We start from the raw sequence: 27,786 nt of genomic DNA, 5'->3' as shown, positions 1-27,786 counted from the left end.
GGCAGCTCTGCTGCCTCCTACTATGCTGGAACTTTCTACAAACTGAAAGGTCCTGGACAACAGCCACCTCTGAACTGGGCATTCATTACCAGGAGAATCCAAACCACAGCTCTGGGCTACCAATTCTCCCAAGGGTCATTCGTTTAGCAGAAACTAGATCTAGAAATGTTGCTGCAGATAACCCGACATCCCTGTCTGTCCTGTGAACATAGTCACCAGCACCTGTTTATCCACGCTCTCAGGCTGAGCGAAGCCCTCAGAACAAAGAGGAAACAGCTCTTGGTTCTGTAAGCCCAGGTGAGCCACATCCGCTCCTCTCTCGGGAATCCACTTAGGACCAGCAGCTTCCAGAGGGCTCTTCCCTCAGCCACTTTGGCCTTTGCAAGGGCAAGAAGACACCACCACCAAGAAGGATAAAATAAGTTTTTATTTATAGTCTTATAGTAAAGGGGGAAGCCTTAACTTGCAAGACAATTTTTCGGCAGTATGTACAACATACTTTTTATTTCCATGGAATGGAATCAAACACAGACTGAGACTACAGAGTATACACTAGAAATCAGCAAATGCCAGGAACGGAGTAGGAAAACGACAAAGAAATGAGGCCTAAACACACAAAACCCTTCACTGGGATCTGTTGACCACAGCCAGAACCAGGGCTGGATCACACCATGGAGACAGGTTCCAGGACAGCAGGAAAGGAAGTGGGGTGAGGGCAGGAAGGGTCCGCACTGGGGTGCGGGTTAGTACCAGGTAAATTGCTCTTGGTATTTACATAGAAAATCAGTTGGCTCTATTTCTTAGAAATATACATGGAAAGAAAGGAAGATTTGATCATTACTTTATGAATCTGTCGCTTTGCAATATCGACATCATGAGAAATAGGGACAATTCACTCAGATTCAAATTTCAGTAGCAGGAAATAAATATCAAAACATCATCACTGGCCCTCAATACAAAACCTCTACCCCACCCAATACTCCCTCCCTGTCCCACCCCCAAAATAACCACTCCTGGAGGTTGCCGATTCACTGCTGCCGTCTCCCACACATACCCCTAGAGTGTCACGTGGCCCTCCGTAAGGCTGGTACCGCAGGCTTAAACAGCTGGCTGCAGGAGTGAAATGCGAAAGACTCTGCGCTGCAAATTTGTCCCCACTTTCCTTACATGCCACAAACTTCTTTAAGGATCTGGTCTTCCAATAGGAGCGATAAATAGCTTTTTAGAAAAAGAAAAAAAAATCCTTAAAAAAAGGAAGAGGGGTAATTCTGATTACTCCAATCCGGTTGTCTTCTCAAAGTAGAGCAGTTCACAGATTCACAAAGTCTATCAAACAGAGGTGCGGGTGGACCGGGAGGAGACGCCTGGGCGGGGCAGGCATCCTCCAGGCACGTGCCGGCAGGGCTGAAGGAGCTGGTGGGGTGGGCAGGACACTATGTGCTCAGAGGTCCGGCCGGCCGTCTGTCCTCCACAGAAAAAGCTGCCAAGTTGGGGTGTTTTGGTTTAAAAATTCCTGGTGGGGACAGGGAATCCCTGAAGGGAATACATTAAAAAAAATAGTGGAAATGGGGAAGGAGAAACGAGAGCTGTTGTCCAAGAGCTTCTACGTAAAAATAAAAATTAAAAAAAAAAGGGAGAAAGAGAAAAATAAAGAGTCTCTTAAATGGTTCTGAGGGTTCTAACGATGAACTGAAAGGAGGATGAGACGATGGAGACAGACAGTTTTTATTGCTGGCCTGCCCCGAGTAGCTTAGCTGGCCTCCATCCGGAGTTTCTTCCTGCTTTGGGGCTCTTCAGGCTCCGACTCCGAGCTGGAGTCCGAGCCCCCATCGAAGGCAGAGATGGTGCTGCCCTTGGCGTTGGTGTAGAGGCTGTTGTCTGAGGAGGGGTAGTTGGTCTGCAGCTGGGCACTTGACCTCGCCTTCTCCAGTGCACGGACTAAAAGGCAACCAAGGGAGCGTGTTACCACCTTCTGGAGACTGGGCCCAGACTCAGACTCAGGGTCCAGCCTGTTCTTCCTAAGAGCTTGCTTGCTGGCCCCCAAGGTGGAGGGTGGCTCAGAAGTAATTCCTTCTGGTGGCTGTTCCGCCCACACACTTCACTTCCCTCCCTCCTCTCCCAGCTGGACCTGGGAGCCCAGCAGACATGACCAGTCACTCTGCATTCCCACCCAATGCTGAAGAGAAGGCTTGTGATGTCACCGTCCTGCCATGGAAGCCCAGTGTAGAGACCGGAGCATGTGCTCCTTGTGGGATGCAGCAGTGCAATGACAGAGGAGGAGCTGGCCCAACAACGTCAGGCTCCGCAGGGTGTGAAGGCCACACAAAAGCAGGAAAGGATGACATAAGATGTATCAGCCAAAGGAAAGTTTTGGCTTAGCTCTCATTTGTACATGATCCCACTTGGAATGACAAGCTGGACACTTGGAAGCAAGTATACACACAAAATACCTGGGCCTTTGGACAGATTGCCCCTACATGCAGGCTGCTTGGCCCGGTAACCAACCCACTGATGCCTCCCACTGCCCATCCCTTGTTCAGCTCAGCTGGAGCCTGGAAGGTCAACCCATTTATTTTATTTTATTTTATTTGAGGTTTTCTAACCCAAGTGGTTACTTGCATTTCCTTTTACTTGCATCTTCCATGAGGGAGGAAGAGAAGTGAATTCCCCAGGAACAAAGAACTTGATCAGCTCTCGCTTTCCCCTGTGGTTGTAGGAAAAGGTGGGTGTGAGCATTTGAGAACAGCATGGGCTTGGCCCATAGGCTGCCCTGATTGGACTACCATTGACAATGGGGAGGGCTCACTGTCCCTGAACACCTGGAGTCTCTGGTACTTACATAGCACATTCCACTCCAAGAACCTGAAAGCTCTTTCAGACACCTGATGCCAGGTGTGATCCCTACTGCAGGCAGAGTACCTGAGCCTCAAGAGGGGAGAGATCAGTCAGAAAAGAGTCAAATCTCCAGATGTCTAACTCCCTAGCCTGCACTGGCTCTTCACTGGCGGCTCAGGTCCTTCCTCAGGATGGCTCTAACACTCAACTACTCAGGCCCCAGGAAGCAGGGCCAAGGCTGCTTCTGAGCGCATGCTCCAAGACTGGCTCTGCCTCTGCAGGCCCAGGTGCGAAAGCCCTGACCTGGCCGGAGCACAGCAGGGCTGGCCGCCCCACAGGCTCAGGTGCTCACCTTGCTGCTCCAGAAGAGCATTCTGCCGCTTGAGGTCGTCAATGTCTTGCTGGTGTGTGTGGTTTTTCCTTCGCATATATTGGATATACTCTGTGGCTTTGTCTAGGATTTGGGCCCGGGATGCCTGTTGCAATATGAGAAAAAGCACAGGGGACAAAATAAAGACCAAGTCCAGGGAGTGAGGGAATTTTGCTTTTCTGCAACAGAATGGGTGGCTGGAAACAGGAGGGTGAAATGGGAAAAGGCTAATAAAATAGAAAGTAACGGCTATTTAAGGCTTCTCTGTACTAGACAAGGCACCAAGTACTTTACAGAGCTTACCTCACAAGCATGGTCTCAGAGGTGGCTCCACCAGGAACCCAAGGCTCAGAGAAATGTACTGGTTTATTCAAAATCAGCAGCTAGGCAGTAGCACAGCCTGGATTTAAACTCAGGTCCATCTGACTCCTGAACTATACTTCTCCCAACCCCCTTGGTTATTTAGGTTGCTTTAAAGTCTTCAGCTTGGCTATGTCTGAAAACATTAAAATACTACTTAAATGAAAGCTTAGGCCACTCACTCTGCCAGGGACTGGCTACAGGCAGCTGGTCCAGAAAGGCAAAAGCAAGATCTCAGTTGGAGCTGGCATGGTATGGGTACAATTTTTTCATCAAGGTCCGAGATTTCAGCCAAATTCTGAACCTTTTGTTAACTATTCCCCACTGAACGATGCTGCTGTGTCACTATTTCAGCCTTCCTGGCTAAAGAAACTTTCATGAAAGCTGTCAGTGCTTGATGTCAACACAGGAAGGGCATGAGATTGGGCCATTTCAGGAAGCAAGCACACCTCTACAATGGCTGCGGGTAGCCTGGGTACTGCCCTGTCTGAGGAACAAGATAATAAGGCAGTAAATGTATGTCAGGTTACTGTACTCCTGAAGTCAAACTTGTCTGGGAGATCCCCTCCAGGTTGCAAACATGGCCAGAGTTACTTATGGCCAGGCAGCCAAACTGGTAGGTGGTAAAAAGCCAAGAGAAGCCTAAGGCAAGGCAGTCTAGTAGCTAAAGTCTGGCAATCATGCCACAGAGGCACCTGATCAGCAGGAAAGCTTCTCACTCAGGGTAGGGAGTACTCAGCAATTCTGTATTATAAACCCCGTGGGTCTCAAACAACCAGAACACAATAGGGGGGAAAAGGCAAAGAAAACATCCACACTCAGGCTAGCAAACCAAATATACTCATATTAAATCCTAATAATCTCAATGTATAGACCTCAGGTTGGCTGGGTATCAGAGAGCTTTATAAGGCCTAAATTTATTCACCAGTTCTTGCAAGTACTAGAATTTCTGGGCTTTCTTGTTATAGCACCTTAAGGAAATTTCCTTAAGAGGAAATCCTTCATATACAATCAACCATTTTTATCTGGTACAAATTACATGCAAGGCACTCGGCAGACATTGGGGAAACAAAATGTATTAGTCATGGCTTCTTTGCCCAGAAGCTTGCTTACTATCTAGCTGAGAAGATAAATATATCTATGTACAGACAAATCACAGGGCAGTACTGACAAGTGTAATCTGCCTAGTACAGATTAGAAAGGCCTGGAGAGATGGCTTCTGGCTAGGGCGATTACCCACTGTGTGCCAGGTACTGGCTTTGGCACTGCACATGCACACACACACTCCTATCTGAAATAGTGAATCCTGCACTGGATCGAGGTAGAGTTTATGGGAAAAGGTCACTCTGAGTAGAGAGAATAGCACAGGCAAGGGCATGGGGTGGAGAAAAGCCAGATGTATTTCTTTAGTTAAGTCAACTTATGCAGGAGGAATTAAGAGTACCTAGCAGAGGATACTTCCAATGCTGTTTCCCATTTCTGCAATGGGGCCTTATTAAGGTCTAATTATTAGGTGATAACATAGGAAAAAAGGACACATAATGAGAAGGGGTCTAATTAAAATACCCTGCTTCTCCAGATTCTAGAGATGGAATTAAAAATGATTAGTATTGGCCGGGTGCGGTGGCTCACACCTATAATCCTAGCACTCTGGGAGGCAGAGGCAGGCGGATCGCTTGAGCTCAGGAGTTTGAGACCAGCCTGAGCAAGAGCAAGACCCTGTCTCTAATTAAAATAGAAAGAAATTAGCTGGACAACTAAAAATGTATACAAAAAATCAGCCGGGCATGGTGGCACATGCCTGTAATCCCAGCTACTCAGGAGGCTGAGGCAGAAGGATTGCTTGACCCCAGGAGTTTGAGGTTGCTGTGAGCTAGGCTGACGCCATGGCAACAGAGTGAGACTCTGTCTCAAAAAAAAAAAAAAAAAAAAAAAAAGGATTAGTATTATACCAAAGGAAGAAGAGTGGCAAGGAAGAATCTGGGAATTCAGCAGACAGGTATACCCTAGACTCTTCATTAATAGGTTCTGCGACTGCAGATATAACATTTCTCTCCATGTTTACTCCTTACCTGACAAGAAGTTCCCTAAGAGCCCACCTAGGCCTCCAAATTCTACCCTTTCCATCACTGGTGTAACTGCTATGCACATATACACCCCAGGCTCTCTTTAAATTTGTCTATTTTAAAACTATTTTTTTAAGCAACAGTTCCCAGAAGGCAACATTAGCTCTTATGTAACAACTCCTATGCATCTGGGACAAGGGAAAAAAAGCAAAATCTCTGAAACCAGAGAGGATTTGCAAATATTCAGTGATAACTTTTCATGAATGATCAGACTGAGTAGTGGCCTTCATGTTGCCAGTTTTTCCTTCAAATATTTATCCATGAAACCATGAAATTAGAACCAAGAAGTAAAAAGTGAACAGTAAGCACAGCAAAACAAGCCAGAAGAGGGAAAAAGATCCTGCGAGTGATAGCGGTTTCCACTTCAGGGTAATTTTTGGATGAAGATAAAATTCATGGATGCTCAGAATATAGAGTACCTTGGGAATAACAGGTTTCCAAAGAAGGCTGGGTTAGTTTAAACCCAGCATGAGGCCTCCTGAATGCTAAACACAGACCTTCCTCCAACCTCTGCTAAAAAAGCAGAAGTGCCCCAGGTCACTCAGGGTGTCTCTGACACATCAAGTAGTCCAAAAGAATACTTCAGCGGTAATTTTATTTTGCCTTTCCCAGGGTACTCAACAAGAATTAAAATCCAACAAGAAAAAATTTAAAGTACAAAATACAGAATTCCCCCAAATTTCCACATGCATGTAGTCCAGGGAAGAAAATGGAAAAGGTTGAAGCTAAAAATGCTAGACTCATCAACATCCCCTCCTCCCATCTTTCCAAACCACACAAGATCATGTGATCAACCACAGCAGTAGGTGTGGGTAGGGTAGGCCCTTCCTTGCCTTAATGAGTTTATAATATGTGACTGGTAAACATGAAGCCAGCAAGAAACCCTGGGATTTATGGCATGGACTATGAACAGCCCCAGGCTTTCAGTTTCTGTTCCCTGAAAATGCTCTCAGTCAGCTGAGTCAACTGACAATCTCCATGTGAGTGTGACTGACCAGACAGAACTTGGTAATTCAACATATTCACAGATCAAGTGTTGCCTCTGGGTACTTGACAAGGACCTGAATAATTTTTTTCCTGCTAGTGTTTACAATTAGAAGGTGCTAATTCTGATTCTGCCTTTCTGAGCAAAAATGGCTCTCCTGAATGGTTTGGATACAACCCTGAGACAAGACTGACTATGGCTGACGGGACTGAAAAGGTAGTTGGGCCTCCTACATGAGTACTCTTGTGTAAATGCAAAGTGACTCCTCAGACCTCTTGTTCACCTCTGGGAGCCACAAGAAAGGATGCTGGACAGCCTTGCCAGATCTTATTCCAAAGCAATACAAATGATGCCAATGCCAATGATAATAATGACAGCAGCTAACACTTACTGAGTACTTACTAAGTGCCAGGCATCCTCACACAACCTTCTGATATATTTTTTTCCCTATTTTATAAATGAGGAAACTAAAGCACAGAGCTGTAACTTACACAGTGGTATGTAACTAGTAGGAAGTAGAGTCATGATTTGAACCCAGGACTCCAGGACACCTGTATTTAGGGAACATACAGGCTATAGAACTAATTAAAAAGATCAATAGGCGACTTCTGGGGCCCCCCTCTTGGGGCCCCAGAACCTCGTTTCCCCCCAAGAAAAAGAAGAAAAAAAAAAAAGGAAAAAGATCAATAGAATCACAGGGATAGTGTTGTCATGGAGGGGAAAGTTCGAGAAGGAAAAGGACTATGAAGGAATCTCCTGATTTGCCTACAAGGGTGTCAATGGAAGACCCTAGTGAAGGTGGTTTCCTTGGAGGAATGAGTTTACCAATGGGGTAAATTGTCTCCCCACAGCTAACAGCTGCAAGAGTGAGATGAAGATTGTTTTTCTTTGTCTTTTAAAGACAGGTGAGAACCAAACAGGCTTCTAATAGAAACATATTGAAAGGAAAAGGCTGAAGATGCAAGCTAGCTTGAGAGCACTGATTGAACTTGGCCCTGGTGCTATGTCAGCTTCCCACAGTGCTGCTGGCTTCATTACTTCTTGGCAGTCCAGAAGAAGGGTAAAAGCAAAATGGACAATGGAGAAGACCCAGGGTGTGGCAGAGGGTCCAGCAGGTTCCTGCTGCAGGCGGCCTATTTGCACCCCTTCCTGTGGCAGCAGGGAGACAGGGGAAAGTCAACCCATCCTCCAGAGGCACCCACTTTCACAGACCTCTGCCTTAGAACACAGTCCACCCACCCTATATATCACAGCAAGAATGGACTACATATCTCACAAAAGACCTCAAACCCAAAAGAGTTTGATTCTAATTAGAACCTTTTAAGGTCCCAAAGGACTCCTGAAGTAGTTGACAATGATGATTAGTATGAAGTCCAAGGCTGATAAATCTCATTTAAGACAGTGGCTCTCAAAAATGTTCATATGTTAAGGCAAGAGTTCCAAACACTTCTGGAGTTGTAAATCTTATTACAATAACTTGAATTTGTATAAATATCCAAGTTGTATCACCAGGCACGGTAACATGCACCTGTAATCCCAGCTACCAGGCAAGCTGAGGTGGGAAGACTGCTTGAGCCCAGGAGTTCAAGACCAGCCTGGGCAACATAAATGAGACTCAGTCTCAAAAAAGAAAAAAATAAAAGAATCCAAGTTGTTTTAGAAAGTGGGTAGGGATAGATGAGGAAGATAGATGAGGAAGAGAACAGTAATACTAGATTGTTAACCTTCCCTAGGGTTCTAATGCTGACTTGAGAAACAATGATCTTAGCTGTATTCATGACTTTTCCTCTTCACTGTCAAAAACAGATCCTACTGGGCTGATGTTACAGCTGCAATGTTTCCCCTAGAACCAAAATACAGTATTCTGGAGGAAAAAAAGAGCTACTGCCTGATTCACCAACTGACATCTGCTTTATTTTGTACTAGTTATTTTAAAGAAAATAAAACCATTTATTTTCTGAAACCTGCACAAGCTTTTATACATATGAAAGTAAAGGGAGGGCTAGGGCAAAGCCAATATTCATTTCTACTTGAATAAGCTCTTTTCTGAAAACAAAATTAAGAATTTTCACAATAAATTTGGGTCTACACTGAACTTGTTCATCCAAAAAAGGAACCCCATCAATACCATCAAGGCTAGAAGGTTGTGTGGTCACAGTCGGCATAGCCCTGGGGCCCCTTGAAGACTTCCTGCTTTTAGGCTCTCCACTTGCCACAGGACCATTTTGTTGATTCCTAGGAAAAGGCGGAGCTATCATGCCCTGCAAGGGGCTTAATGAAAGCCAGGAGTCAGACATTTGCTTAAGGGTCAACACAAACTATTTTTCAAATCTTACATTCTTTTTCCTCATGCCCTTTGTAACTGGAAATGAAGGTGTGGCACTTCCCCATCAAACTTTGGCCATGAAAGACGGAGCACACAGTTCCCCCAATAGGAAACAGGTCAAGTAAATAAACATGTGAAAAAGCATTTACTCTCACACATAATAAACAAAATACAAAAGTAATTACCAACTTTTGTCTACTAAATTAGTCATCTATTTCAAAAAACAATTCCACTGATGATGAAATTGGTATTCTCAAACACTACAAATGACTGATCTTTAGAATTTGCTTAGAAAAAAGTAGAAAATGAAAGAAAGAGGACATAAAACAATACTCCTAGAAAGCATTTTGGCAACACACAGCAAAAAAACCAGACACTTATACTCTTCCACCCAGAAATTTAACTTCTTATAATCTATTCTATGGAAATGGCCACAAACACCAAGATGTTCATCATTACATTATTTATAAAATTTAAAAACTGGTTGCAACATTAACAGACAGAAACCTAGCCTAATGACTAAATATGAACATTGTATCACCTGGGAAAAAAGCATATTATGCAAAAACAGCAAGCTATATAGCATTTTACCCATAGAAAGCAGAAAGGAATAGACCACATAATACCATATTTCCTTACTTCTTAGACTCCATCAATAAATCCACGGATTTAACATTAATAGCAGCTTTTTGGGGTGAAAAAAGGGAGGCAAGTTTCTCTTGAAATCTACTTGAAGATGGAGCTCAATTTCAGTCATATTAAAATGGGGGGTGGGGGAAGGAGATTGCACTATCCAATCTAATAGTCCCTTGTCACATGTGGCTAATAAATACTTGAAATCTGACTACTCTGAGATGTGCTGTAGTGTAAAACATCTGATTTTTAAGACAGTGTGAGAAAAATAATGTAAAAATCTCAATAATTTTTAATATATTACATGCTGAAGTCATACTTATTTTTGAAGATTAGGTTAAATAAAATATATTAAAATTAATTTCACCAGTTATTGTTCACTTTTTTAACTGTGTCTGTGTCTAACTAGAAAATTTAATTGTGTTTAAATTATATTTAAAGTATTTTCAAAAATTTATTTAAAGTGTATTTATGACTCACATTAAATTTCTATTGGGCAGCATTTGTCATAGAATTTTAGAATAAAGGGAAGGTTGTAGCTATGTTAGAAAAAGGAAAAGACTCATGTTTTTTCTTCTTCTTCCCTTTTTTCTAAAGTTTTTGCAATTTTGCTGGAGGATAAAAAGAAACAAATACTAAAAGGAAGGCCTAGTAATCAATCCCCAACCTTCCAAATCTCAAGACACAAAAAGTGCTAGGTGAGAGTCTCCTAGCTTTCTAGGACTCTTCATGGGAGTGAGACCTCCTCCATTCTGCACTGCAAAGAATTGCAGGACAATTAACAAGGTTCCTGCCCTCAGGGAGTACACCCTTTAGCTAGGTGAGAAGATAATCACAGAAATAAGGAAGACACAGGAGAGACCCCACGAAGGACCACTGGGGTTCAAGGGTGAAGAGAGATAGCACAGGGTTCTAAGGGCTGGCAGTATTTGATACAGCCTTGTGGTGGGGAGCTGGGAAACAGAAGAGGGGCGCTCAGCAGGACACAGAGCACAGACCCCTGGAGAGCCCCTGTGAGCCAGAATCTTCAACATGAAACCCAGAACTGTCCAACATGAAACCCAGAACTGTTGGGCCTTGAGGAAAGGATAGAACACAGACAAGCTGAGAATGACATTCCTGAGCAAAAGAGGAAGGTGTACACCCTTCACGTTAACTGAAGTGTTAACGTAGGGGAGAAACAGGTGGGCAAGTTGGGTATCTATCTAGAGAACATAGAATGCCAGTCCTTCCTAAATGGGCAATGAAAAGCCTTGTAGGTTTTAGGCAGTGTACAAATAGCTTATAAGGAATTAAATAAATATATTTACAGTTGCTGTGCTTGGAGCTTAAGGGAGACTTGGGCAACAATTTAAGATGTAGAAAATTTAAGAAGATAATTGCCCAAGTTGGAGTCTGGCCACCTAATAACCTTAATGAGCATGAGGTGAAATGGATAGGGCTGTGGTTTACATTTAAAAGACAATCCCAGGCCAGGTGCGGTGGCTCATGCCTGCCTGTAATCCTAGCTCTCTGGGAGGCTGAGGCGGGCGGATTGCTCAAGGTCAGGAGTTCAAAACCAGCCAGAGCAAGAGTGAGACCCGTCTCTACTATAAATAGAAAGAAATTAATTGGCCAACTGATATATATATATATAAAAAATTAGCCGGGCATGGTGGTGCATGCCTATAGTCCCAGCTACTCGGGAGGCTGAGGCAGAAGGATCGCTCGAGCCCAGGAGTTTGAGGTTGCTGTGAGCTAGGCTGACGCCACGGCACTCACTCTAGCCTGGACAACAAAGCAAGACTCTGTCTCAAAAAAAAAAAAAAAAGACAATCCCTTCAGCAGCCCCAGATATGATAATGTAGACATAATATTGCTGAATGACCTGCCTGCCTTAAAAAGCATCCACTGGAATGAACCATCTCCCAGAATAATGTGGGCAGGGTAGATAGGGGCTTCCTCCCCTCAGGTAATAAATACTCATTGTGCTCCCTACTATGTACCAGATACTGAGGGAAGAACTATGACCAAAAGAAGACATTTTCTTTGCCTTGTTATGGTATAGTGCTGGCAGATAGTCATCAAATAACAACACAAATACTATGTAAAATTACATACATTAAGTATAATATCTAAGTGTGTGCATATATATTTGTACATATGAGAGAGAGAGAGGGTATGTGTATGTATATACACATGTGTAAGTGGTCTGAGAGCATTTGGCCTTCAGAATCATCACGTTCCCTGCCATAAGTGAACTGTTTGGTTTCAACATCTACCTGTTAAGAAAACCAGGCTTTAATGGAAATGAAACTGAGATTAGTTCAGTGTTTTAAACCTCTTAGTTGATGCTTAGCATGTTATCTTATTATTGTTAACTGTTAGGTGTAATCTTCTTTCCCAACGAGGGCAAGACCCTTAAGAGTAGACACCACTTATTATGCCTTTTAAATCTCTACAGTGCTCACAAGGGTCTCAATTACATGGGTGAGCACAGTGTTAACTGTGGCTGTTTTCTCCTGTTTCCTCTGGCTTTCTCCCTCCACAACTATGTATCAAGAACCTCCTATGTGCCACAGTGTGCAACAGGAACTGACAGAGGCAGTATTCTCACACCAAAGTAAAAAAATTCTGAATTTAATGCTGACTATAAGAAATCCTAGTTTTTCTTTCTTTTCACTTGAAGTTATATTTTTCAATGCAGGTCTAACCAGAAGGGAGAAATCCAGAGCACAACTGCCTGAGAGAACATTAAGTGTGATAAACAGGTATTTAGGGAAAGACTTAAAAAATGAGAAATTACTATATACCACTATAGAGCTACAAATGGCAATCCTCTATTGCTAAAGTCAACCATGATAAGGAGGCAGTGTGACTAGTATAATCATTCTGGCCCATGTAGTAGGACTAACTTATGGGCTAGAGGACAATTATACCCCCATGTAAAGGCAAAGTGATGGGCTGGCCACCAGGTCTTGCCTCCAACATAAACATAAAAAGTAGCTCAGTGCCAGTAAACCACTGAGTAACACTCTCTAGTACCCAACCAAGGACACTTAAAACAAAAAATAAATTGAGAAAAGTTAACCCTATAAAAAAAAATGGAGCCACAGTTGATTTTGCCCTCATTCCATTACTCCAGTTGACTGGCTGATGGTTTTAATTCCATCCTATCCTTCCCAGTGAGCTCCATGTCCAGCTGAGAAACTACAAGAAAAAAGACTCTTATGTGAACCCAGAATTCACACTTTAAATGATCCTCAACCCTGTACTTCAGTGTTACTTCCATTTGCCACCTCATAAGAGAGTAGCCCTGGTACAACATACTGCCAAGATTAATAGCCGTATCCAGGAGTAGCTCATCATTGAGGGATGATGACAAAATATAACTTATTCAGGTAAGATTTCTTTAAAATATCCTTCAATTGTTCACCCCTATAGTATGGGAGAAGGATGGAACTTGACAATTGTCAGTTCCAAGTTCTAATCCCTGTCCTACTACAGAGTGGAATCATGATCTTGAGCCTGTTTCCTTGGATCTGATAGTAATGCTGGCAAGAGCAGCAGCAGTAGTAATTGTCCAATAATAGCACGGTCCCTCACAGAACTGTTGTGGGAATTTAACTCTACATTGCAATATGGATGTTAGTTATTACCGATTTTCTTTACTTAGGCAAAAGGTAACCATTCTTTATAATATTTATTTTATAGCAGAAATACAGGAGTATAGGAAACAAAGGATAAATGAAGTTTGAGTCTCACATTTAAAGCTATTTTCCCCTTCAAATATCCCCTATTCTTAAGTAGGATCCAATTCAATCAATATTGTCTCTTTAAAAAACACAAGGCATGTTTGACAGACAATCCAAATGGTAAGTGAGAAGTCACCTGTAACATAAAGATGCTCAAATCAAAGGAGACTGGAATATAGATTCACATCAAAAGAATGATTCACATCATTCTTTTTTTTTTTTTTTGAGACAGAGTCTCACTCTGTTGTCTGGGCTACCGTACTATGGCGTCAGCCTAGCTCATAGCAACCTCCAACTCCTGGGCTTAAGCAATCCTTCTGCCTCAGCCTCCCGAGTAGTTGGAACTACAGGCATGCGCCACCATGTCCAGCTAATTTTTTTTTTCTATATATTTTTAGTTCACTAATTAATTTTATTTCTATTTTTAGTAGAGACGGGGTGTTGCTCTTGCTCAGGCTGGTCTCAAACTCCTGACCTTGAGCGATCCGCCGGCCTCAGCCTCCCAGAGTGCTAGGATTACAGGCGTGAGCCACCACGCCCAGCCAATTCACATCATTCTTGAAGGGAAACTTTAAGAATCTAAGTTCCCCAAAACTTACATGGTTAAAATAATCATTTTATGATTATTTACATAATGTCACAACTGCAATCCAAATCAAGAATGAGCCAATTTCCTCTGGTTCAAATACCACTTTTGGTTTTTTTTTGAGATGGTATCTTGCTGTGTTGACCAGGATAGAGTATAGTGGTGTCATCATAGCTCACTGCAACCTCAAACTCTTGGACTCAAGTGATCCTCCTATCCCAGCCTCCCAAGTAGCTGGGACTACAGGCATGCACCACCACACCCAGCTAATTTTTCTACTTTTTGTAGAGACAGGGTCTCACTATGTTGCCTAGGCTGGTTTTGAACTCCTGGTCTCAAGCCACCTTCCCACCTTGGCCTTTCAAATGCTAGGATTACAGGTGTGAACCACCAAGCCTGGCCGTATACCACATTTTTAAAAATTACAACATTTAGTGAGAACTCAGAAGTCTAAGAGATCAAAGTATTTTGTTAGACTCACTGTACCTGTGAAGCAGTGTTGGTGGACAAAGAGAATAATAAAGATCATGCTCTTTAGATGGGAAGGGGTTGGGTTCAACCAGAGCTAACAGTCATTTCCTTCATTCACTCCCAGTGTGACATATTTGGGTTATAACACAGGACAGGAGGATTCTGAAATCAGAATGGCAGCTAGTAAATTCTCAAACTGCGGCCTTGTTGATTGGTTCCCTGGGCCACTCCTCTCCCCTAGTCCCGCTGTTTCTCTGCCACATCTCCTGACACCATGCCTTCACTCATTCCACTTGAGCCACTCTGGCCACTTCGTTTCTCCTGACTGGCCCAGGAATGCTCCTAGGTTTCTGCCTCGGTGCTATTAGCCTTGCCTTCCCTCTGGCTGGAATGCTCATTACCAGACAGATGCATGGTTCTTTCCTTCACTTTCTTCCAATCTTTGCTAAAATGTCACCTTGCCAGTGACACTTTTCTTGTCTGTCCTAATAAAAATTGGAGCTCTCGGTGCTATTAGCCTTGCCTTCCCTCTGCCTGGAATGCTCATTGCCAGACAGATGCATGGTTCTTTCCTCCACTTTCTTCCAATCTTTGCTAAAATGTCACCTTGCCAGTGACACTTTTCTTGTCTGTCCTAATAAAAATTGGAGCTCTCGGTGCTATTAGCCTTGCCTTCCCTCTGCCTGGAATGCTCATTGCCAGACAGATGCATGGTTCTTTCCTCCACTTTCTTCCAATCTTTGCTAAAATGTCACCTTGCCAGTGACACTGTTCTTGTCTGTCCTAATAAAAATTGCAGCTCTTCCTTCTCTGTTTAATTTTTCTCCATAGCACTTATCTGACATATTATATATATATCATTAATTATTACTTCATTTTCTATCATTTCCTCATCAGAATAAGAGCCTCTGTTATTGTCTGCTTTGTTCACTGCTATATCACCAGTATCTAGAACAGTGGCTGGCATGTAGTAGACTCTCGGTAAATATTTGTTGAATGGTACAAGTGAGTGAACAAATTACAAACTATTCCATCTGTAAGACTACCAAAGTCAAACCTTCAACTTCTTTGAAGAAAGAAAGGAGACAACAGGATTTAGGATAACATGATTAAGACTTAAGGAAGAACGTGATGGCAATGTAAATCAGCCTGGATAGGGGAAAAGGTACAGTCATCATCTTATGACCTACATCTTCCCAGTTATTCTCAAACTTAAGAATGCCTAAAAATCATCTGACTGATTATTATAAATACAGATTCCTAGGCTGCCTCCAGAAAGACTGATTTGGTAGTGATTCTGATATGGGTCGTCCACAATCCATCCCTTGAGAAATACTGCCTAGGCCGGGGCACAGTGGCTCATGCCTGTAATCCTAGCACTCTGGGAGGCAGAGGCGGGAGGATCGCTCAAGGTCAGGAGGTCAAAACCAGCCTGAGCAAGAGTAAGACTCCGTCTCTACTAAAAATAGAAAGTAATTAATTGGCCAACTAAAAATACATAGAAAAAAATTAGCGGGGCATGGTGGAGCATGCCTGTAGTCCCAGCTGCTCAGGATACTGAGGCAGGATGATCGCTTGAGCCTTTGAGTTTGAGGTTGCTGTGAGCTAGGCTGATGCCACAGCACTCTAGTCCAGGCAACAGAGTGAGAGTCTGTCTCAAAAAACAAAACAAAACAAAGAACAAAAGAGAAATACTGCCTAGTGCCGCTGCTGGTTAGACGTCAGACTTAGGAGAACTCTTATCCACGTAAGTTCACCAAAGCAATTTTAATTGATACCATGGTAAAGCAATAAGCACTAACTGTAAACAGGTCAGACACGCACAAGAGATAATCTTTTGCACGTGTGTACTTTGACTAAAAAGGTAAGTCTCTCTCCACAGTCATAAAGATTTCTGTGGTACTTAAGGCAGTGCTATGCCCAGGAAGGTTGTTATTCCAGGTAAGTACTTTGGTTCAAGGTCATTAAGCCAAGTCCACATTAAGTAGGCTAAACTCATGGCAAATTCTGGTTTTGCAATAACAGGTATTCACACAGTCTGTTTTTGTGTTTTTCATAAAAGCCAGACCTTCCTCATGTTTCTGCCACACAGAAAGCCACACATTAGATAAAGGATAAAGTATATGACCTACCAGAGTGACAATATAAACAAAATGAAATCATAATGGTTCCAAATTTGATCTTGAATAAACAAACAAACCCAGGACACCCCCCACTACAGAGCTAAATCAGTAGGGCCATACATAGCACACCTAAGGACAAAGATTGAATAGCTGCTTGTTTAAAGACTGGATCATTGAAATAAAAACACAAATCCTCTTCCCAATTTGCCAGTTATACCACTGAATTGCTACAGAGAACAGATAACTACACTCTGTGTCAAGAATGGAACTAGCTCTACAGATGTTTTCTCCAAATTCCAAAGAATGACCCTAACCCATAGGCTTTTTATTCAAGGCTTTTAAGTTTGTTTTTCGAATGCAGAAACAGCTGGTGCCTACCCCTCCAGGGAAAACACTAGTTCTGGAAAGCCACCAGTTGGGGGATAGTGGGTGGAGGGGAGGAAGAGTGGTTATTTTCTTCTTTTATTACAAATGAACATGTTCCTTTACTCAAATCTTTTGTCCCAAGCTTAAAATGCTCTTTACACACCTTGAAAATAACAGTCATCGGAGCTGGAAAATCAGTGGTGCCCAGCCTGTTTTACAGACATTCCTGAAGTGTTCATTTACAATAAATAATAATTTTGAACCAAAGGAAATTCTCATGGAGGTCTAGGGTATCACTGACCTCAGGAATCTTTGGTGTTGTCCCAAACTATGGGCCACTCCTCTATACTAGTTTTAATAATTTCTTGAATATATTACAAATAATACTAATTTTGAAAGATGACTCCTACTAATATCTTACAAACAGCTCCCCATTACATCTGACATATTTTGCTAAGGATAAATAAGAGCAGGTAAGGTATGTGATGATCCTCCAAAGAATCAAAAAATAAGGGAACCATGCTACCTGAATATCCCTGACTACATTTCTTTCCAAAGAGGTGAGTGCTCTGCTAAGCCCCACAAGGTCCAAGTTGGTAGTGGCCAGCTACTCGGCTTTCTCAATAAACTCACCTTCTCTCCTTGGAGTGATGGGACTGAGTCCCGCAAACTGTGAAAGCTGTCTTTAATGTGGTCCCTACGTTTTCGTTCCAGTGCATTATGATGAGCCCGTTTGTCAGCCTAGAAGAATAGGAGAAAGAGCACATTAGGAATGTCACTCCTTTTGCTTGGTACTTGGTGAGTGGGGTACAGCCTGGAAGTATATGCTGTCAGCGCTGTCCCTGGCGAGTGGACTGGGAAGGATTTGTCGAGGTGGGCAGTTAGGAGTCTCCAGAATTAGGCTCTGCTAAAGGGGGAGAAAGGGGTGAGCAAGGCTTGTGACAGGAACATCCAAAGTAGCTCGATGCATCCAGCTCATGCATAAGTAAAATAAAAGTTATTCATGGGGGCAAAGTGTGATTCTCCTACAACATTAGTGGTCCCAACTTACTTATGTGACAGAACAGCCACCAGTCTGTGGTTAGGAGGTGACTATGGAAAGCTCCAGTGGGCCCCTTCTTAAGATGTGATCACCCCAACTGTAAGAGATTCCCCAAGTTGGGTTGCCCAGAAAAGGAGTTAAGTCATTGGTGCAGTGCTTCATTCCATGTGAAACCCATCACCGTGAGTCTCTGGAATTTCTGGCCTGGTCTCCAGCCCGCTACAAGGCACTAGTTTAAGACCTTCTCATCAGATCATACAATAGAAACTAAAACCTTTAGAAAACCCAGATGCATGAATCTGAGATCATTATGACAGAGCTGATAGAGATGCCAACTGCATTCTGAGTTTCTGTTTTTTAAAGTAGATCCAAGGTGCTATCCTGCCAAGGGCTTCCCTTCACACAGACTGTGCCAGAAAGGCAGTTCTTAGAGGGCAGACCGGACACCCGCATACTCAGAATAAATTCCCTCAGGCACCTGGGGCAGGTCTGGCTAATTTGGCAGTATCTAAATATCCCAAATCAAAGTATTTAACCTGTCCTGGTTGGAATCACAAAGAACAATCAACTGGAAGTGGACAAAGGCTGCCAACAACAAATCAGGAACGACAAAATGCACTGGCTTCAGATGTAAGAGACAGTACTGGAGATCACAAGAGTGCTTCAACAGGTCCCCATTAAAGGGACACCCCCTCTCCAAATGGTACACAAACAATGCAAAAGCAAGAACTTCATCACACCTATACTCTGGAAAATATACTTTGAGAATTTACCATAAATACACAAATTACACATAAAGAGGTTCAGGTAGTTTTAATCTACTCAGAGTGCCAGGAATTTAAAAAATGAAGCAACAAAAGTAAATAACTTGCCTTAGCACAAGAATAATCCAGCTTCAAATGAATCCTTGTACTAAACAAGATGTACGGGCAAAAATCGAGTATAAAGACGAGTTGCTAGATGCAGTGGCTCATGCCTATAATCGCACAACTTTGGGAGGCCTAGGCAAGAGGAGCCCCTGAGACCAAGAGTTTGAGTCCAGCCTGGGCAACACAGTGAGACCCCATCTCTTAAAAAAAAAAAAAAAAAAAAAAGCCTGGTATGGCAGTGTGAGCCTCTAGTCCCAGCTACTTCAGAGGTTGAGGTGGGAGGATCACTTGAGCTCAGGAGTTCAAGGCTACAGTGAACTATGCCATGCTACTGCACTCCAGCCTGGGTAACAGAGTCAGATCCTGTCTCCAAAACAAAACAAAACAAAACAAAACAAAACAAAACAAAAACAAGAGTTGTGGGAATGAAAGGATTTGAAATTCTCATATTATCTAGTCTTAAAAGTCTGAGTCATTATGTCAGAAGAGGCAGAGAGCTCCTGTGGTCATTTCAGTTACTTCCTGGTCTCTCCAGCACAATACCTCACCTACAGTTTTGTTGAGTTGGACATGTGGTTTCCATCACAACCATGGTTCTCCATACCATATCACTCTTTTGGAGGGGCAGAAGCTTGGAGCACTTCTAAAGCTGTCTTCATCTTGTTAAGTCTGAATTCACCGTAAAATGAATGTTTATTGAACTACAATGATATACGGAATATTATGGGGAAACTGAGGCTAGAGGTAGGTACTCTGTCTTATCTATTACAGCAAGAAAATTGTAGATGCCTTCTGACAGATGAAATGGCTTGAAAGAACTAAACGTATTTAAGTACCTAGTCCCTTTCTAACTTACTATTTCCTCTAGTCATCCATACAAAGGTAAGTTGGGCTGGGACTATACCTAAGGAGCTTAGAAGGCCAAGGGACAGCATTTGGCAGGTATCTCCCTCTCCTGTCTTTGCTACATAATACCTAAGATGGTTTATTTACATGCAAATTAATCACCCAGCTTTGGTCTCCAGCAGTAGCCCAAGATACTCTCCTCTACTAAATCACCCTGATTCCTGGCCCTCCTCCCAGCTTAAGAGCTGTGCACAGAAGCAGTGACACCAGAGTTACCCACAATCCCTCCTGTTGATACAAATAAAATTCTAATTGTTGTGTTTTCTTTCTGGGAGAGTCTTACAAATCTCAAATGGCTGGAATCAAGTTGGACTTGGTTTCATGTGGGCCTGCACTAGAAGGGTGGAGCTAAGTATAATCTGACACCAGAATCATGCCCATAATGCACAACCCGCTTCCCATTCACTGAGCCCTGAAAGGACTCAAATGGACAAGTCTTTTGGTTAGAGGACTGTAAGTGAACTTGGCTTTGGACCATCAGCCGAAATCTTGGCTTCTCATCTGGGGAGCCAGCCAAGTTTGAGAAGTTGGCTCAACAAGGAAAGGCAGCAGTCCACTGCCTGGTAGAAAGCCTGGGCTGGGGACTGTTGTTCTCAAAGTAGTGGATGGAATTTCTGTAGTGGTTCCAGGTCCAATTTAACTAGTAGAAGAGTGGAATCTTAGACCAATCCCTGCTGCCATGTCCATCCCTGAGCTGCTACCAGAGTCAATTTTAAAGCTCTCAGAGACAATGGCAAGGATGTTATTTTTCCTCTTCCCTAAGCCTCATTTAAAAGAGCAAGTTAAAAACATGCAGAACTAATATGCCAAATTCTAGGCAACTCTGAATTAAATATCTATATCACGAGTATTTTAAAAGATCACATGAAAAACCTTTACACAAGGGTAAGAATTCTCTTTGGAAAACATTTCCAAACCACAGATCCATCCAGCCCAATAACTTTGCCCCCTTCATGGAGGGCCACTTGGCAGGCTCACCACAGCCTTGTTAACTGTCTTCACTTGCTGGCAACCCTTTGTGAAAGGGCCAAGATTTCAGAGATTAGAAAGAAAAACTGGGTGAAGACTCCCAGTGTAAGGCATCTATGATCCTCTCACAAAGTTGAAACTGGCTTAAAAAAAAAAAAAAAAAGCCACAATTGTGTCTTAAACAAATAAAAGTCAACTCAGATGAGCCAGCTTTCTCTCCCCTGTACTGAGAATGATGTTTGATAATGAAAACAGACGGTACTGAAAGCACCCTTGTGGAATTAATTAGGCTCTATTCTAGGAGACAACAGAGGTATTCCTGGGCTGTACAACAGGCCCCCAAATATCTCTCCTACACATCCTATAGGAGCAGTGGCTGGACGCTGCCCACTCTTCAAGTACACTGGATTTGCACAGCTGGGTTTCCGCCAGAAAACCCTTCCTTTAGGGCATCCCAGTCTAACAGAAATACTAAGGGGCTGTGCAGTGGCCCACAGATGCTGAACAGCAACTCCCTCACCAAATCACTTCCAGCTTTGACATCTCTGCCAAGGTTTTTACTCAGCCTCTCTCAGTTTTATTTCTACCAAACTTTCCACACTGGCAGCCAGAATAAAAATCTTCACCTACAATTTGTCCATCTTTGACACTCACCAAGCATGTGTATCTTAAGTGTTGTTAAATGTTAAAGGCAAACATTATTTTGTTAGCCAAGAAGTTGCTAAACTGGCAGGACGTCATTCAAGCTAAGGAGGTCTGTTCAGAAAACTGAGGGAAATCTCTTGAAATTATTTCCTTCCAACTTATTGCATGGAGAATACGTCTTCATTCAAGCATTACATCAGTCAGCAACCTTATTTCCTCCAAGTTTTAGGAAAATAGCATGGGGAAATAAATGCTTCATCATTCAAGGATGCACAAGGTTCTCCAGAACAATGCCATTTCTTGCACTCTGATATCTAACCCTATCTACAAGGGGAATCTTCTCAATCCCAGTACAGAAAGTTCTTAGCATACAGAGTATTAGAGTTGTCCACCAAATATTTACCGCCTTTAGGAAATTTAAAGCTTGCAGTTTAGAGGAAAATAGTGTTCCTTACATTATCAAGCTATGTGTATTAACACTAAGGACACAGAATGCACAGGCCCATAATTCTCATCAGAAAAGACCTATTTATTAATTCTGATAGATAAGAACCAGATAGAACAAAGCTGAATTTCTAAGTAAAATATTCATTTTAATCAACATGAAAATTACAACATGAAAGAATGGGCAGCTAGGATGAGATAAACTCACTAAGGTCCCTAACAGAAAGATACTAATTTCAATTTCCCAACATCTCTCCTGTTTGTAGCCAACTGCCTGGCATACATTTCCAACATTATCTAATGTGTACATTTGTCTTCAAAACTTTTCCTATCATTTGGCGCCTAAAAGAACTTGAGAACACTATTATCCAGACATGGCATCATACTACAGCCATTTAAGAAGGACGCTTTTGTCAGGAAATTTTATTTGAAAACCAAGTTGGATTCCTTTCATCATTACTTGAAAAAAGACTCTTTTCAACATAAGAACATCTTTTACTAACAGACAAACATATTTAAGAACTTAACCTGGCATTTCTGTTATCTCTGTCAACACTCTAAGCAGAAAGTACACGCATCATGCGGCACTTGTGCCATGTAACCGATTCCAGGTAAAACAGTTTCCTGAGTGAATTCCAATCTCAAGAGACGACCAAACTCATTCTCTTCTGAATACATTGCAATTCCTAAAGAAGCAAAGAGCTCTGAGAAGTTAAAAACATTTTATACCAGAAAGGTCCAGAAGTGGAACTGCAAACGTCTTTTATTTAACCCCCCTAATAGGTATACCGTAACTACAACATGTTCAGGTGCCATGAAGGACAATAACTAAAAAAGGACTTGTGTTTCCTGACCAACACATTAACCCTACACTTCTTGTTTACTTTCACTCTTTCACAAAGAAATTTCCTAAACAAAAGTAAAGCAAAAGGAGTCCCTTGAATAAAACATACCTGTCCCAGAAATTAATCTTTAAAATGCAACCATTTCCTTTCAAAAAATAATAAAAATAAGATAATATCTGTGGGATTCTGCAATGTATTGTATTTAGTAATAAGATATTGTTTGGGGTTACTTCCTTTAAAAAACCTTACTGGTCACTGGAGAAGCTGTTTTCGGTTTGTACTGAAGCAACAGAAAAAAATATTCATCAAATTAGTTTCACTTTCTGTTACAGTTAGCCTCACTTCTTAACTCTGTTCTTGTTCAGTAGCCCACAATTCTCATGCAGTACGGCCTAGCTATTATAGTGACATTATAAAACAAGAATGAACGTCTCTTTTTACATCAGGACCCACAGAACCTTTTCCAAATAACTTTTTTAAAGTTCTTCTCTAGTTCTAAATATTTGGTTGTTCACAGTCCACACCTTTTTCTGGACATTTTTGTAAGGCAAAACTTAGGAATAGCTTCCTCCTAAAATTTTTAAAAATATATTTATTTATATCAAATCTCAGAAAGTAAGCAGATGCATTTATGGAGGGAAAAAATGGAATCCTTTTTACCCTACACATTCACAATAATAGTTTGATATACTATAAAATTTGTAACACATCTGCTTTTTCTTTCCATGCTGTTGTGATTATCTTATACCAGATAATATTTAAAAGTTTCAACAAATAGATGACTCAAATTAAAAACAAAGAGTCAAATCTACTTCCCTTGCTAACCCCCCAAAATTAAAGGTAAAAATCCTAGGCACCTTAACAGCAAACCAGAAACATCTAGACAAAACAATGAGATTAGCATTCTGAGAGGAGAAACATTTTAATAATTTAATAAACAAATTTACATCAACACCCACGTGGATGAACATTTTGAAAAGCAGAAAGCTTTCAAGAACTGTGAACCAAAATTCACAAAGAAAACTTTTTTCTCACTGGAAAGCCAAGATAATTTCAATTCAAAGGATGATTCTGCAAAGGAAGCCTAATCAGTCCTTACCCTCCAACCCTGATCAAACCCTAAGGCAGATTTCACAACTGGAGACTTGGAAGAAAACAAAATGTTTTAAACAGACTGAGCCCCAAACATGAGGATAACTGTAACTGAAAAAAAAGGAATTCAACTTTCAAATATATGTGTAAGTATGTGACAATACTTCAAAGAGAAATAAAACAAATTCTCTTTAACGTCCATTATGCAAGAACAATTTTTAAGAGCGCTGGAACAACAGCATCCTCACATTTTATGGAAATAGCAGCTCTCAATAAATAAAATTTTTCTGAATGCCAATTTGCTTGAACAACCTACACAATCTTTGCTTGCTCTAATGAAAAGCAGGTACAACTTACAACTGTAGCCTTTATCCTGTGGCTATTAAATTCTTATGCCAGAGGTCAAAGTGGAATCCTGCAAACTCTAACAAGCCCCCAAACAACTGTTCCACATATCATTTTAAAAATCAGAAAAATAACATAATAACATAATATTTAGAATTCTAATCTTTCTTAAAAATTAGGATGATCTGGCAACAGTGAGCCCTTACTCCCACATAACAACCCACTGGAGTAGCTGCCCTTTTAGAAGAGGCACATGATCTCCAGTACCCAAGTTCTCAAGTCTTCTATTTTATCCCTCCCCACAACCCCCACAGGGTCTCACTTTATTGCCCTGGCTAGAGTACAGCGGTGTCATCATAGCTCACTGCAACCTCAAACTTCCGGGCTCAAGGGGTGTACACCACCATGCCTAGCTAATTTTTCTATTTTTTGTAGAGACAGGGTCTTACTGTGTTGCCTAGACTGGTCTTGAACTCCTGGCCTCAACTGACTCTCCCACCTTGGCCTCCCAAAGTGCTAGGATTACAGGCGTGAGCCACTGTGCCCACTGTACTTTATTCTTGACTGTCCCACTGCTTGGCCCACATGTGCATTTGAATTTTTGACCTCCATTCTATACACTTCTTACTGTTTCCAACTGTCAAATATCAGACACTTATTTTTCTTCCCCTCCGATTCTGATTTATTCTGTCTACTCTGTTTTTTCTCTAATCTAATCATGAAACACCCACATTACTGTCTCGGACTCCAAAGACACAAGATTAGTGCATATCTAAAGCCACAGAACCATCTACTGAGAATATTAATATCAAAACCCTAAGCAATTATTGATAACATTATATGGTCTCACCTATTACCTTTCAGCAAAGCTGTCTCTGCAATGCCAGTTTCCTTCAACAATTTTTAAAATTGTCTTTATACCTGTCTTTTAACTCAAATATAAAGAGTCAGATCATAATAACCTGTATGGGACACTTTTATAATTCAACCTTTGGCTCTCCTACATTTCCAACTTTTGCACTAAAATACCATGTCATGCTAGATTCCATGGGTATGCAGCAGTCACATGACTTTTGGTTAAAGGTGATTATTGCATGTGGCTTCAGCTTCACACTACTATGCAGATATGGTTTAAAACCTACTTGTTCCTAAGTAAATCGTTCGACCATTTTGCCCTGAAATAATACTACCACTTACTTCAGAATGCTGTATTTCTCGTTTCCCACTTACATAGTGGCAGTTGGATCCCACCATCTGAAAACTACAGAACAATTCAATTCTTTGATAGAGCTCCTATCACTCGCCTATAGTCACTGGAATTTATCACCTGAGAATCTAAAATTATGGGATTTGCAAATGCCCCCCCGCCCCAGAACCGGCCCCACCTCCACCTTGGCGATTAACGGGAGAGTATACTACAATATTAAAGGTAATAGAAAAATCTTTTTTTTCTGTGTGACCCCAAAAAGGACTAGAACTGAACGGAAATGAAAATGAAATGGAGAGTAGGAGACGTACCGCAGATTGAAACCTCGGTTGCTCTTCCTGGAATAAGAGAGAAAAAAAAAATAGAAAATATAGAAGTTATTTTTACACTTAACATTCAATAATAAGAAAGAAAATGCCGGCGGCAGAGGAAGCGGCGGGTGGGGAGGCAGCCCGGCACCCCCCTCCCTTTCTCCGTCTCCACCCTTTGCCCCCACCCTCCCACCCTCAGCAGGATCCGGTAGCGGGGTAGGGGGGTACCGAGCGCCGCCCCTCCTTCCGGGATCAGACACGGGCCAGAGGGGTCTTAGCACTGTCTCCTCCCCTCCGACTCAGCTCGGGCATCCAGGCACTCCCAATCCCTCTCCGCCCTCCCTCACCCCCAGGATCCGCGGGTCACGGGAGCAGGGGGGTCCTGGACCAAAGGGGCAGGTCCTGAGCAGCGTCCCCTTCCCCAGGATCCGGACAATGGGATCCCAGGCGCCCCTCATCGCTGTGCCTCGGATCCTGAGCGGGGTAGGGGGGGAGTGGAGGCTGCAGCACCCTCATCCACGGGAGAAGGTGGGGGTCCCAAAGGCCGCGTGTCTCCTCCCCACCTCCAGTCCCAGGAGGCCGCTCCAGCCAGGAGCCCGGAGGGGAGCGAGCCGGGAGCGCGACGGAGGCGGTCCCGGCCCGGGAGCGAAGAGGAAGGAGGAGGCGGCGGCCCGGCCCCCTCCCGCCGTCGCCCCGCTGAGAGCCCCGGCCGCTGTCCCCGCCTGACAACCCGCAAGGGAAGGAAGAAACCCCGGGACTCACGTCGCTCTCCACCTCGATGTCATCGTTATCGCTCATTTCCTACGGCCCAGGGAGCGGCCACTGCAGCGGCGGCGGGGAGGGGAAGGGGTGGAGGGGAGGGGGAAGTCACCGACAACAACAAGCCGAGTCCCCCCACACACACACTCACTCACTCACTCACTCGCTCTCTCACTCACACACACACACACAACACGGGTAAGAACCACCTCCTCACTGCAGCACCGGATCAACGGCGGCACGCACGCCCTGTCGGCCTCTTGCCACGTGACCGAGCTCGTCACGCCGGGGCAGCCGAGACTTGTAGTTTTTGTCCCTCTGACTGACGGCCCGGCTAGAGCCAGCAAAACTACAAATCCCACAAGACACTGTATCCAGTCGACGCCTGCCCGGCTTGTTGACGGAACCCAGAGCGCCTGCGTGTCCCGGGTAGGGGGGCGGGGAGAGAGGCGGCGCGGCCCCTCCTGGGAGTCGTAGTCCGCAGACCGCGAGTTGTCAGGAGGTTTTCCTCCTGAGGCAGCAGAGGAGGCTGCTGGGAAGACAGGACACGTGGAGGGAGCTGGGGCTCCCGGAGCCGGGCACCGTCTGAGCTCCGGGCGCCGGGCCCAGGGGACTGGGCGGAGGCTCACGAGGAGTAGCCAGCTGCCTAAATAACGCTGCCTCTCTTTGGTGCGACTGGTTTTATTTCGTCTCCTTGGTGTCTGAGTCGCCCCGCTTTGCGCTTTGGGGCGTAACCCGCCCAGAAGGGAATTCTGGTGCGGCGACCGGGGGGCGCGGCTCGGGACGCCCACGCGGACCCTCGGGATCTGGGGGGGAGGTGTCAGTGGCAGGTGTTAAGTGGGGTTACAGGGCACGCAGGGTGACCGGCCTCGCTGTGGGGCCGCTCGCAGCCACGAGAATCTTCCTATTCCAGAGCGACCATCCTCACTACTCAGCTAGTCACGTGAGGTTCCTACAGTCACAGAACCTCAACAGCCGGGAATGTGGGAGTAAAGCCCCTTCCGAGGTTAGTGTAGCACAGGCAGTCTAGGGAGTGCCCCACTTCAGAGTACCATAATTAAGACTGCAAAAAGAATCAAAAAGGGAAACTTGTGCAGCTCTCTGTCCAGTTAAAATCATATGTATATACTGTGGCATGAGGTGTAATCACATCATTCCACCAGTATTTATTGAACACCTAACATGTGCCAGCACGAGGATGCCATGGTGTCTGAGACCGGAATGGTCCCTGCCCTCGTGCAGCTCGCAGCTGTTCAGGCAAACAGGAGATTGTCCTGCCGCCATTTTAAGAGTGCGCATCAAGTCCCACGGGAAGGAAAAACAAAACAGTAAGAAAGACACGCTCCACCGTGACATAAACCACCAAAATGCTCTTTTATATCTGGTCTCCAAAATGAAGAAAATCTTGAGCTTTTCCCATGAGTTGCTGATTCCAGA

At 43.4% G+C, this 27,786-nt stretch overlaps 1 protein-coding gene across 5 annotated transcripts; it reads right to left on the bottom strand.

The window, feature by feature from the left end:
• Window positions 1-409: 409 nt before the first annotated feature.
• On the bottom strand, window positions 410-26,617 carry MAX (MYC associated transcriptional regulator X). Of its 5 annotated transcripts, none has more exons than XM_076003956.1 (6): window positions 26,353-26,617; window positions 25,591-25,617; window positions 17,549-17,656; window positions 3,188-3,311; window positions 2,620-2,704; window positions 410-1,938 (listed from the first exon to the last, which is right to left on the bottom strand). In XM_076003956.1, the coding sequence occupies exons 4-6, from the start codon at window positions 3,206-3,208 to the stop codon at window positions 1,751-1,753; spliced, it is 294 nt and encodes a 97-aa protein (XP_075860071.1). In that variant the 5' UTR covers window positions 3,209-3,311; window positions 17,549-17,656; window positions 25,591-25,617; window positions 26,353-26,617; the 3' UTR covers window positions 410-1,750. The 5 variants fall into 5 exon arrangements, with proteins under 5 accessions (XP_075860071.1, XP_075860072.1, XP_020141336.1 ...); XM_076003957.1 differs by lacking the exon at window positions 26,353-26,617 and adding an exon at window positions 26,154-26,332; XM_020285747.2 differs by lacking the exon at window positions 25,591-25,617.
• Between the last annotated feature and the right edge of the window lie 1,169 nt (window positions 26,618-27,786).

This window comes from Microcebus murinus, chromosome 6 (genome assembly GCF_040939455.1).
Source record: "Microcebus murinus isolate Inina chromosome 6, M.murinus_Inina_mat1.0, whole genome shotgun sequence".
NCBI classification, from domain to species: Eukaryota; Metazoa; Chordata; class Mammalia; order Primates; family Cheirogaleidae; genus Microcebus; species Microcebus murinus.
The sequence above is the reverse complement of the archived record's forward strand: the minus strand, read 5'-3'. Positions and strand labels throughout refer to the sequence as shown.